The sequence below is a fragment of the Podarcis cretensis genome (genome assembly GCF_951804945.1).
Source record: "Podarcis cretensis genome assembly, chromosome: 10".
Lineage (NCBI taxonomy): Eukaryota > Metazoa > Chordata > Lepidosauria > Squamata > Lacertidae > Podarcis > Podarcis cretensis.
This window is the reverse complement of record NC_137179.1, coordinates 34,615,115-34,627,905: the sequence shown is the minus strand read 5'-3', so window position 1 is coordinate 34,627,905 and position 12,791 is coordinate 34,615,115. Positions and strand designations below refer to the sequence as shown.

Sequence of the window (12,791 nt, the reverse complement as noted above, 5' to 3'; positions counted from 1 at the left end):
GGAGAATGCATATTAGCGTGTAAATATTGCATGTCCCTCCTTTTATGTTTGCGCAATGGAACAATATAGTGTTACAAACTGGTTTTAGTGACTTCCTTTTGAAATAAGTGAAGCAAAATGATTTAGGAACCAGGAATCTTTTTTTAAAAGCCGCAGTAGGGAGCCTCCAGCTGACAGACCTATTAATTTGGCCTGTGAGGTGGTTTTTCCCCAAACTATGCTGTTGGTATATGAAACATCAGGTGTGGGGCATGCAAAAATGCAGCTGCAAAGGAACAAATGGGGGCTCAAGAATGTGTTCTCAATTGCTATTTGGTACATAGAGCTCACTAACTGACAGCAAGTCCCTTTAATGTTGTCTGTTTGCAGGCACAGTTTAGATTCAAACCACACCTGCAAATGGACATTTTAGAACAAAAATGTTCATGCGCAGTTGTGGTTTAAATCCACACTTTGTCTGTAAGCAGACCAAGTGAAGTTCACTGTTGGCGTCAATCAGCTATCTGATGCTGTCAGGGCGTGGGGGGGGGCTCTTCTAACATTGTCACATCAATGTCTGTTGGCTGACAGGTGGGTGTTCTCTTCCACTTGTCAAAGTGGCCTGCAAGGGTGGCCGAGGCCTTGAACCAGTCCACTGGTCAGATTTGGTTCCCCGCCCCTGTATTAAATACAGATAGTAAAATGTAAGTTGGTTTTGTACAAAAATAAAAAGTTTTCTTCTCCATAGTTACCGTAACTATAAAATTCTGGAGTTAGATTTTGTGGAATGTTATCTGTTTCCAAAATCTTCAGATACTGTGTTCCATTTTTGTGTATGTGGGCATTGATATAAAGAAACCAGGAAATTGCTCACTAGCTGACATCTTCTGAGAATGCGTGGAATCTTGTTCTTAATTCATGCAGTGCTGTTGAGCGTTGCATTGTGGAAGCAGCGTGCTTTCATCTTTCTAGCAATCATTAAGAGCTGTATCACCAACCTTAAGGAACATTGGAATCATTTGCAGATGATCTTGTAAGCAGGCTGGATGGTATTGATGGTGTGTAGGTTCTTTAGTCATCTCCCATTTCTGGTACTTGTATTCTCCCCATAAGTAGACATAATTAGATCTCTGATCCCATAAAGGATTGCCTAATGTCTGTGAAATGTTTTATTTGCCTTGATGTTTTAAGCTGACTGTGATTTGCTCCTGATGCAAATCCTAAAATGGGTTAGGATGGAAAAGAAAGAGCTTGGTTGTATAGTTAGGAAAACATTTCTGCCTCTTACATGTGCAGCAAGACTAGTGTGTGGCATAATATGTTCTAGCTTCTGTGCCACTATTAACACCCTGACAATGGTGGCTGGGTTTATATGCTACCAAGGGAGCCAACTTGGGCCCCAGGTTATGGGTGCCCAGTGTACATGACGTCATGACGTTATGCAGGGCCCCCAGTCTTGAAACCTGACTTCTGGCGGCACCAAAAATCAGGTTCTGAGACCTCACAAGACCTCAGAAAGGCCTTGTGATACCTCAGAAGTTGCATGGGGGCCCTGTGGTGTGGGTGCTGAGCACCCACAACAAAAAAAATTCTGGGTGCTCAGGCACTCAGAGCCCCCTATAGTTGGTACCCCTGTATGCTACATTTTCTTCTTTTTCTTTCATTATGCAGGAGAAGTTAAACAAGGGGTTGGCAAGATTTACCTCACCTGGGCTGATTCACTCCAGTGGAGATCCCTCCGTGGGCCAGATCGCGAGCACGCATGCCCGCAGTTTCTGGCGTCTGTGCAGATGCAATTTCCGGCGTCTGTGCAGATGCAATTTCTGGTGCTGCAGAAGTGAGTCCCCGTGCTGCGCTGCACCACTTTAGCACAGTGCACGGGGACTCACCGAGTGGCCGGCTCGGTTTGGGGGTGGCTTGTGGGCCGGTTAAACGACCCCCATAGGCTACTTGTGGCCCATGGGCCTTAGGTTGCCGACCCCTGAGTTAAACCCTGAACAAGTTAACACAGGCAGTATGTATTTAAATAGAACTGACACATGAACTTTCCCACAGTTAGAACAGACAAATGTTTTTTCAATGTCTCTTCCACATTATTGTCGTACCCCTCTTCCTTCATTATGAGTCGTTTTTCTCCCCTGACACTGACTAGGGGCGGGAGAGACAAGGGCCAATTCATTCCCTTTATGCAGCAATCATATTTGCTGTACATGCACCACTGTTTCTTGCAACAAGTACAAATATACATATCCTTAAAACAGCTGTGTAGCTCAAGCAAAGTGTAGCTTTCACTCAGCTGTGGCTCCCTGAAAACCAAGATGGTTACAAACTTCTAAAGAAGTGTATCTATCTATATTCTCTTGTTATGAATTTGTTATGAGAAGGACCAGTGTGCCTCTGGCAGATGCTGTTGTCATGTGATGTGTACATTAATCCTTATTGGGATGTTGGGGTGCAGCTGTGCAAATTCAACACTATTTTTTGTGGGGGGGGGGTGGAGGATAATGACCGCTCCCCGCCTAAAACGGGGGGCGCCCTTTGCGTGGACACGTGCAGCCCCTAGATCTGGAGCGGCTCCAACAGCATAGGCTTGGCTTTGCCTTCCCTCAGGTGGGATACCTGGAGGTCTCCGCCTACCTCAGTCAGTTGTCCAATCCCACCTGGGGGAAGCGTTGCCAAGGAGACCAGGCCAGGTAGGGGAGGGATTACCTGCCCACACAATAGAGGGAGGATCTTACCTGGGAATCCTCACTCGGCTCCAGAGCCAATTTTTTGCAGGGGGTGGTGGAGGATAATGACCCCGATCCTACAGTCCTGGGAGAAGGAAGCTTGTGTTGCATAGGAAGTTTGCAGGGATTACTGCTGAGTCATGAAAAGAAACAAAATTTGACACGGAGCTTTATAGTGCAGATCAGCTTCGTGAAATGAAGCAGTTCCAGGGTCCAGCTTTGACAAGGGTTCATATGAGCAGCCTTTCTAGACTATCATGAGACTCTCTTGAAAGAATAGCCATGCGCCGTTTTGTATGTGCCTTTGTTCTTCTAAGCCAGCCAGCAGGAGAGGAAGCAAAACAAACCATTATTCAAAGACACGGTGTTTCTTTTCTCAAAAACAAACTCTCAGCACAGGGCACAGATAATCTTTGTTCAGAGTCTACTTCAGAGTTCATCACACCGCCCCGCCCCCCGCCCTGCACTCCTGCAACTTCACAATTGCTCTTTTGATTCGGCAGAGGTTTGGGCAAATAGCTTTGAGAGCTGCTGAGTTGAATCTCCTAAGACAGCATTCCCCAACTTTTTTGAGGATGAGGACCCCCTTTTAACCCCAATTTTTAAAAAATGTGAACCCCCATGTGCAAAGGCTTTAAGAGATGCTCTTTCAGTTCTGTTTGAGCCTCCAGAGGCACAAATGGGAGTGAGGGGCTGCTTCAAAGAGCACTGTTCAGAAGCAGTCTTTGAAGCAGCCTCTACCTTCTGGAGGCTCAGAGTGCTCTCTTAAAGCCTTTGCAAGTCTTTGCATGTTAGGGTCCACAGAACATTTTGGGGTTCAAAATGTGTTTAACTGATCAGATGGTCCCTGAGGTATCCTGCACCCAAGCTGTTAAGAGCCTTGTAAATTAACAAAGAACTACGAACCTAGTCCAGTAGTGTATGGGCAGCCAGTAAAAATATTTTTAGCCTCGTCAACTCTCCATCTGCAGCATTTTGCTTGAGCCTCTGAACCAGACCCAAGGGTAGCCCCACGTAGTGTTGTTGGACTCAAATTCCCATCAGTCTCAGCAAACATGAACAATTGTCAGGAATTATGGGAGTTGTAGTGTAACATCTGCACCACATTGGTTACTCCCGCTACATGAGTTGGTCCCAAAAGGTTGAGGTAAGTTTACAGGTGGCTCCTACTTTTTAATAATAATAATAATAATAATAATAATAATAATAATAATAATAGAGCAGTACTGCGAGTACTGTCCTAAAAGCTGTGTTGCCATATCACTGTGTTATCATATCACTGGGACAAAGGAGCAACTGGATGAAGGGCCACAGTTCATTGGGTAGCTCATGCTTTGGACTGGTAAGGCCACTGTTTCAATCCTGGACATTTCCAGGTAGGGCTGGAGAAAGCCCTGTCTGAAACCCTGGAGAGCTGCCGCATGTCAGCGTGTAGACAATACAGACCTAGATGATTAATTGGTCTGACTCTGTATAAAGCAGCTGCCTTCAGTTCCAGCAGGAGCTGCACTGTGAGTACTGATAAGCTCTGGAGGCAAATAGATCTGTCCCTTCCTGCCTTCTAACAAATCACTTGACATTGTTTCCCAATCTGGTGCTTTCTAGATGATGGCTGGGGCTGATGGGGGTCCAAAATATCTGGAGGCCACCAAGTTGGAGAATACTACTCTCCAGGCACTGTGGCATCATAGCCCTTGAAGACTTGTGGATCAGTCAGGGATGAAGATTATTCAGGGATGAAGTCAGCTCAGTCCAGATGGTTCCACCCACCCTCAAGCAGAGGCTGCTGCTGCTGCTGCTGTCAGCACTGATATAGTAGGTAGGGCAGGGAGATTATCCTCTCTAGATTTATGAGCTCTTTTTTTTGGCAGGCCTAACACTGATGGCTCACTTCATTGGAAAACTAGACAGTTCACTAAACAGCCAAGTAGAAACCTTTTAAATTAGAATTAAGGTCAGGGATGGGGGACCTGTTGCCCTCCAGATGATGTTGGGTTCCATCAGGGATGATAGGAGTTGTAATCTGACAATGTCTGGAGGACCACAAGTTCACCGTCTCTGATTTAGGCACAGTAAATATCGCCAATACTGCAAGGTCAGCTGCAACTTAAGTCACTTCGACCTGGTCTAAAGCTCTTCATTTCAATAGGGATTTTATTGTTTTGTTTTTTAAAAAATTGTATTTATATCCTGGCCTTTCTCCAAGGAGCTGAGATTGGTAGTTCCACACAGTGGTTACTCATTTTAAACTTGTAAGGTAGGTTAAGCTAGGAAATGGTCAGCCAGGGAACTTGATAGCTAAGCTAAATTACGCCACATATTGGCATTTGTTGTAATTAAAGAAGAAAGAACTCCCAGTTCCAGAAGGTTCTGAAGCCATGATTTACAGCTCTAAAACACACAAAGCAAGGCGCCATCCTGTAGGCTTCAGTTGTCTTAGCCCACTGACATTTTTTAGACATAATAATGATATCTTTCAATATAATGGAAGGTTACCAATGAAACAGGAGCTTTTAAGGAATCTGTTTCCTCCACACCCAGATCACCTCTAGGAATGCCTCTGATGTAACCTCTGATCTGTGCAAGTAATTCTCTGATACAGTGAGCTCAGGGGCATAATGGATGTCATGAATTCCTCAGGTAGCAATATGCCTGTTACTATTTCCAGAAGAAATTAGTGAGCTGTGGCTCATAAAATAAAATATTAAAACGCCTTTGAAGTCTTGGGTACATACAGTGCAGTTACACTCCTTTATATACTTTGCCGAGGCTTATTTAAATTGTGATGTTGTTGTGGGAAGGCCCACAGGCACTCCCAGGATGGCAAATATTAAATAACTTACCTCATAGAGCAGTGAAACAGCGGTAAATGACAATTAAGATGAAGGAGAAGCAGGCATGTCTTTTTAGTTAATGCGTTTCTGCATTGCTGGATGTGCAGGAAAAGGCAATGTAAATATGGAAGGTGATGATAAAGGATTGTCTTGAAAAATCTGGTCATGCTTAGAGTCACCATGTTTGCCTTGGTCTTAGCTTCTCCTACAAAGTGGAGGATGTACTTTTTGGATGGGATTTCTTTGCAACATTTCAAATACTGGCTGCACTGGGGACGAGTTATTACTGTCCCTGCACACCTATGCAAATATGGGGGCCAAAATACTTTATAGTCTTATAATTCAAATTTACTAGTGAGGTTAATGCTGGGTCTAAGGAAAGGCAAGAAATCGCCAAAACTTTGGATGCCACAGATCTCTGCCTCCATTCTCTGTACAAGCTCTTGAACTGTTCCTAGGTTAAAAGCATAGCCAGCGAACCACTGCAATGATTGAGAAACCAAAATAGAGGAAGGTGTGAGAGGGAGCAGCTTATGACACCTGTGTAGCCCTGTTTCATGCTATACTTGGGGAAACAAATCATTGTTCCCCCAAAACAAAATATATTGGCTTGTGACTAGCAGTGGGAAAATGTGATAACTCCCTATCGAAAGTGCTGCTGTTAGGGAAATATTGGAGTTCAGTACCAAGTAGGTTCAGCCTGGACGGCCGGTAAAATCCAGGCTCAAATTGTGTCAGTTAACAAGATGTTTATTTAAGTGTCGCAAAGAAAGCACAGCAAAACCTCAACCAGCAAGTAGTTGATGGGTGGCACCACCAACATGAAACAAGCACAATCATTTATACACTTCTATGCAAAGGGAAGGGACGCGGGTGGCGCTGTGGGTAAAACCTCAGCGCCTAGGACTTGCCGATCGTCAGGTCGGCGGTTCAAATCCCCGCGGCGGGGTACGCTCCCGTTGCTCGGTCTCAGCGCCTGCCAACCTAGCAGTTCGAAAGCACCCCCGGGTGCAAGTAGATAAATAGGGACCGCTTACTAGCGGGAAGGTAAACGGCGTTTCCGTGTGCTGCGCTGGCTCGCCAGATGCAGCTTGTCACGCTGGCCACATGACCCGGAAGTGTCTTCGGACAGCGCTGGCCCCCGGCCTCTTAAGCGAGATGGGCGCGCAACCCCAGAGTCAGACACGACTGGCCCGTACGGGCAGGGGTACCTTTACCTTTACCTTTAAGCAAAGGGAAGCAAAGCAGCAGTGATGGCCATATATGACAGTACTTCCTTCTACTTGTTTAATCACAAGGCATAGCAACCTTCTTATCTTTCCCTTCTTCCTTTGCCCTTCATGGTTAAAGCAATAGCTCCTGTGGTACACGTCGTTCTGTCCTTCTCTCATGATTTTCTTGCAGACACGGCCGTCACATTTCAACCTTCACTCACCCAGCCCTCCTCACACACAGTTCCAAAGTTTAATTTTACTATATCTGTAATTCCCATGACACTGTCTTGAAGGGAGACCAGTGGATACAGTTCAACAGCAATCAGCTGTACAAGTTACCGTGCTCTAAGTGGCTAGTACAGGAAGACTCCTGTTCTTGCCATACTAAAGATCTGGAAGAAAGAGAAAAGCATGGAACCAGTTTTCTACCTTGGTTTCCAAGGTATTGGCATTTGCATAGAAGAAGGAAGGGAATGTTTGGTCCTTTGTCGGCTAATCATCACTTTTTCTTCTGAAACTTCCTTCCTCAGCTGCTTTTGCAGCCCAAGATACTCTATATGTATGTGTTTGAGTTGAAGGGTGATACGGGTGAAAGGGGATTTTTTTTAGGGGAAAGCCGCTGGGAAGTGAAGGCTTAAGCCAGGGGTCAGCAAACTTTTTCAGCAGGGGGCCGGTCCACTGTCCCTCAGACCTTGTGGGGGGCCAGACTATATTTTGAAGAAAAAATGAACAAATTCCTATGCCCCACAAATAACCCAGAGATGCATTTTAAATAAAAACACACATTCTACTCATGTAAAAACATGCTGATTCCCAGACCGTCCGTGGGCCGGATTTAGAAGGTGATTGGGCTGGATCCAGCCCCCAGGCCTTAGTTTGCCTACCCATGGCTTAAGCACTGTGCAAATGGCCTTCTCCCTAAGGGTGCTTTAAATGGCAGAACTGACTGCCAAGGCTTTACTGCACATGGCTGTTGTTGGGTAACATGTAATCTGCCCCTCATAACTGGAGTTTACCCCGACATAAGCAAGTGTAAGTACCTGCTGCCTGCCTGCAAACTCCAAAGCCACCTGCAGGGCGGGGCATAAGGGGAGCCTGCAAGTATAATTGCAGCCATTGCTACCTGCAGGAGTACTTTGTGGCACCTGTTTGTGTTGCAAAATGAACACGTGTGTGTTATTTTTCATGTGATAATGTATATTCCCTCCCACCCCACTTTTCTTTTGCATTGATGTTTTTTGTTAGGGCATCGATCCTGTTTGTTTCAATACAAATATGATCCTCTTGGTTTCAATACAATACGTAGGAACTGAGCAGCAAAGGAATGTCCTGAGGAACAGGTAGTACGGGAGCACCCTCTCCTGAAGAGCTCATGGATTGCATATCTCTTGTTGTTGTCATCTAGGCTGGAGTCCTTATGGACCCCACTTTCTTCCACCTTGCATCATATTTTTCTTTACAGTATAGCCTTTCTATGTTTTTCTTTACTACTATGGAAATCTGGCCTTCTTTTCCTGCTCCTCATTCATTCATTTGTCTCTTCTCTTTCTCCTTCCCTTTCTCAGTTTCTCTCTAGTAGACAACTGTGGTGTTTGCTGGTGTGATCTTCCTTAGGTAAGGTCAACACACTGGTTGAGAGCCAATGATCTATTTGAGAACTGCTTTGGATCTGTGGGCACAGCAGGAATTTTGAGAGAGTGCAGCGGATTCCAGTCACAAAATGGCTGCTGAGAGATGTGTGGCATAACACAAAATGGCTCCCATAGGGGACATGGCACAATACAAAATGACTGCCACATATAAAAATAGGGAGGGCTACAAAATGGCGCAGGCATGCCACCCCATCAGCCCTCCCCACAATCAATGAATAAAAAGGCTCCTATATCAACCATTGCTGCACTCTCTCGTTGCACCTCCCCTCTGCTCAGAATGGAAGAAAGAGTGGGTGCCCAAAGAAATGTAGGCCTGTTCAATACAGAACAGGTTGAGCTAGGACAAGCATTAGCTGAACAAGAAGGTGGAACAGTCTTTGGTCCATTATGAATATTTATACTGAATCATTTACAAGGCTCCACTGGCAATACAGGCAGGCACACCGGCGCCTGCAAAGACCATGTTGACAAGCCTCTTCCATTTCTATGACAGTAGAGTTAGCTAAAGGTCTTCAAATGTATTTTCTGTGGTTGTATTTGCATTGTTTAGTCTGTTTTATCTACAAAAAACCTACAAAGTGCAACCCCCTCATCAGTGCCATTCTTACCTCCAATCCCGAACACAGGCTACCTATCCTGCAAGGAGGGACTTTTGCCTTCTTAACTCCAACGCTGGCTATGCTCTCTCTCCCCCAATGGAAGTGCCCAGAGTGGACCCAAAATTCCAGCTCATTGGATACTTCTTCTCCAGACTTTGTTGAGACCTGGCAAGAACGAATGCGAGAGGTAACCCACTGGGCATTCCATATATATGTGGGGGAATATCTTGAAGTTTGGTTCTGAATAGTAGGATATCCTACAAGTTTATGTAGCTTCTCCAATAGCTATGGAGAGGTTGATTTCACTTTTGCTTTCAATTCTTCTCTTGATCAGCCACAGGGAGATTATACTTTACTTGCTCTTTGACTGGGTCCGTATGTTAGAGGACCAGCATGGTTTCTATTCCCCATAGTTTCTTTCCATGGTCTTCCAACAGGGCCAGTGCCAAAGGTCAGCATGGTTGGGCATCTGCCAGTGGTCCACATCCTAGCAGGACTTGCTGCAGTGAGGAGGTAGATTCATTGAGTTGGGCATGCATGAAGGGTATCTTGCCCAAGGGCCCTCCAAAACCTGGAGATCTCCCTGTTCTCCAGTAATAATTAAAGTCTACAGTACCATGGGAGATGTTGAGGACATGATTATGTCTCACATATCTAAAACTAACCAAGATGGCAGCTTAAATACTTAAACATTTTGTTATGGTAGAAATTTCAATGTCACTATTAAAAGCTGATGTGCAGGGAAAGAATCTACATTAAAATAAAATCAATGGAAAGTAAGAACATAAGAAGAGCCTGCTGGATCAGGCCAATAGTCCATCTATTCCAGCATCCTCTTCTCACAGTGGCTTCCCAGATGCCCACGGAAACCTCCAGCAACTGGTATTTAGCAGCATTACTGCCTCCAACCATGAAGGCAGGAGGAAGATAATCTAAAACTAACTTTTGCAGGAGGGGAATTTGAGGAACTGAGGCAGATCGTGGTGGTGAGAGATGAAGTTATAGGCCTAATAGACTGAGTAACAGCTGACAAATTGCTGGGTTCAGATAACAACCACCTGAGAACTATCAAAGAACACAAATGTGCAATTGCTGATCCTCTAATATATGTAACTTGTGTCTCAGATCAGTCTCTGTACTTGAGGACTGGAAAGTAGCAATGCAACATCAATTTTAAAAAAAGATTGGCAAGGGGGCAGTCCTGGAAATTACAAGTCAGTTAGCTTAACACCTGTCCTGGGAAAACTGGTTGGAAGTATTATTAAAGATACAATAACCAAGCATATTGAAGGACAAAGCTTGCAGAAGTTTATTTGTGAAATGTTTATTTTTTCTTTCTCTGTTTCAGTTGCAGGGAGCAATCATGGTAGCTTCCTGCTTCCAAATCTTTATTGGTTTTTCTGGTCTTATTGGATTTCTGTTGAGGTTCATTGGCCCTTTGACAATTGCCCCAACCATTTCCTTGGTGGCACTGCCTCTCTTTGTCTCTGCAGGAGAAGAGGCAGGACAACACTGGGGTATAGCAGCCGTGTAAGTTTTACCTCCCTTTAATACCAAGATGAATGGGATGCAAACAGAGAACATACACCCAGTGCTTTTTTCTGGGGATATGCAGGGGTACGCATATCCCCAAACATTTTGTGAATCTTTGTACTTTTGTCTATTTCTATTTCTATTTCTATTTCTATTTCTATTTCTATTTCTATTTCTATTTCTATTTCTATTTCTATTTCTATTTCTATTTCTATTTCTATTTCTATTTCTATTTCTATTATTATTATTATTATTATTATTAGGCCATCAGTTAGATTCCACCCTATCTGTATCAACCAGCAAATGTAAAATAATCCATACCTGGGACGAAGTCAGTTACTTGGAAACAATGCATCTTTACTGGGCAAAATAATGAAATTCCCAATTTCTCTTGTTAGTTCCATGCCTCGTTTCAGTCACACTCCTATCATGGCATGTGCTTTATGCCCACATGTAGATATATTCTTCAAGGCATTGAATAGGCTTGATCCTATGATTTTTACAATGAGCTTTTCATCTGTTTCTAAGTGTGGAATACTAATAAGTGCACACTGCTTGGAACAAAGCTGCTTGAATCAACTGTTGTTGTTTTGTTTTGTTTTTTTACCCTGCTTTTCTGTCACAGGACACAAAGTGGCTTATAAGATTTACAAACACAATAAAACTAATGAAACACAACAATGCACAATAATCAGAAAATACAAATGCATGACATACACAACAGCAGATTAACAGTGCAATCCACTGCTTTGCATATCAGCTCAGAACGAAGTAAATTACTGTGAATTAAGTAAGGTCTGCTTGCATGTAAATATTAGGATCCCAGCCCAAAATAGGTATTTTGGAAAACACAAAAATCCAGTCATGAGAACTTTGATATCAGATGCTTGTCTCTGTTTGTAACTTGCACTACGGTGTGTGGAATTTTGTAAGATGATTCAGGACAGTTGGTATCTCAGTAAATGAAGACTGTGTAATAAACATGGTTGTGAAAAGTCAGTGTAGTAGGAACATTGTGCCCCAATATCTGAATAAGTGCAATGCGAGCTTACAAGTGGCACCAATGTTTGTATTTGTTCCTGTATAAATACTCCCTTAAGTTCTGAATCAGGACCTCCAAGTCAACATAAAACATAAACAACATTTTCTTAACTTTCTTTTCCACCTCAGAACCATATTCTTCATAGTTCTGTTCTCTCAGTACCTGAAAAACGTCCCTGTTCCAGTGCCATCTTACAGCACAAGCAAGAGATGCCATTTCTCCAAGATCTACCTCTTCCAGATTTTCCCTGTGAGTTAACCCCTTTGAACTTTTGGTGACCAGATAGACCACAGCAGGTAGACTGAAATAAAACTAAAGCGTGCTTCATTTCAGTCACCTAACGAATTGCATTGACTTCCACTTGTTCGTTGGCAATGAAATAAGCCAGCTGTAGAGGGAGATTGCCAATTGTTTCGTGCTGTGTCTTACCAACTTGCCTTTATTTGAGTGGGGATTTGGTGGTTTTTGTTATGATTGAGTAGCTATACCACAACTACATTTCTTTGATGCTCTTTGCAAATGTAGTGGGAAATACTGTTGAACTATACAACTTCTAGTCTGTAGGAGCGAGCCCTGCCACTAACAGAGATCCATTGTCTTCTGTAACTCATTAGGTGCTGTTTGGCCTCACACTTACTTGGCTTCTCTGTTTTATACTTACCATCACCAATGTGTTCCCTTCGGACCCACTTGCTTATGGCTACAAAGCTCGGACTGACAGCAAAGGGGATGTTCTTTCACAAGCTCCCTGGTTTCGGTTTCCTTACCCAGGTATTGTCATGCCGTGATGTTGCTGATTTTTTGCCTCCCCATTGGGAGTGAAAACATTAATCAACTTCTTGGTTCTCTTTATTAGTTGATTTCAGATTAATGTTAATATGGTCTTCTTCAGACAAAAGGGCTTCATTGTTAACAGTACAGTGGTACCTCAGGTTACATACGCTTCAGGTTACATACGCTTCAGGTTACAGACTCTGCTAACCCAGAAATAGTACCTCGGGTTAAGAACTTTGCTTCAGGATGAGAACAGAAATCGTGTTCCAGCGGTGCGGCGGCAGCAGGAGGCTCCATTAGCTAAAGTGGTGTTTCAGGTTAAGAACAGTTTCAGGTTAAGTATGGACCTCCGGAACGAATTAAGTACTTAACCCGAGGTACCACTGTACTGGTAACAGTCTATGTATATCTGTTGATTCTGCCAATGTGTTTAAG

General features: G+C 43.8%; 1 protein-coding gene across 2 annotated transcripts in view; it reads left to right on the top strand.

Annotated features, from left to right (window-relative positions):
- Nucleotides 1-12,791, top strand: part of LOC307224790 (solute carrier family 23 member 1-like) — a 40,103-nt gene that overhangs the window by 15,081 nt on the left and 12,231 nt on the right. For both annotated transcript variants that reach the window (XM_079991919.1, XM_079991918.1), the window contains exons 5-8: nucleotides 9,035-9,194; nucleotides 10,356-10,537; nucleotides 11,711-11,831; nucleotides 12,197-12,353. In XM_079991919.1, the coding sequence (XP_079848045.1) occupies nucleotides 9,035-9,194; nucleotides 10,356-10,537; nucleotides 11,711-11,831; nucleotides 12,197-12,353 (620 nt within the window). The remainder of the gene's footprint in view (nucleotides 1-9,034; nucleotides 9,195-10,355; nucleotides 10,538-11,710; nucleotides 11,832-12,196; nucleotides 12,354-12,791) is intronic.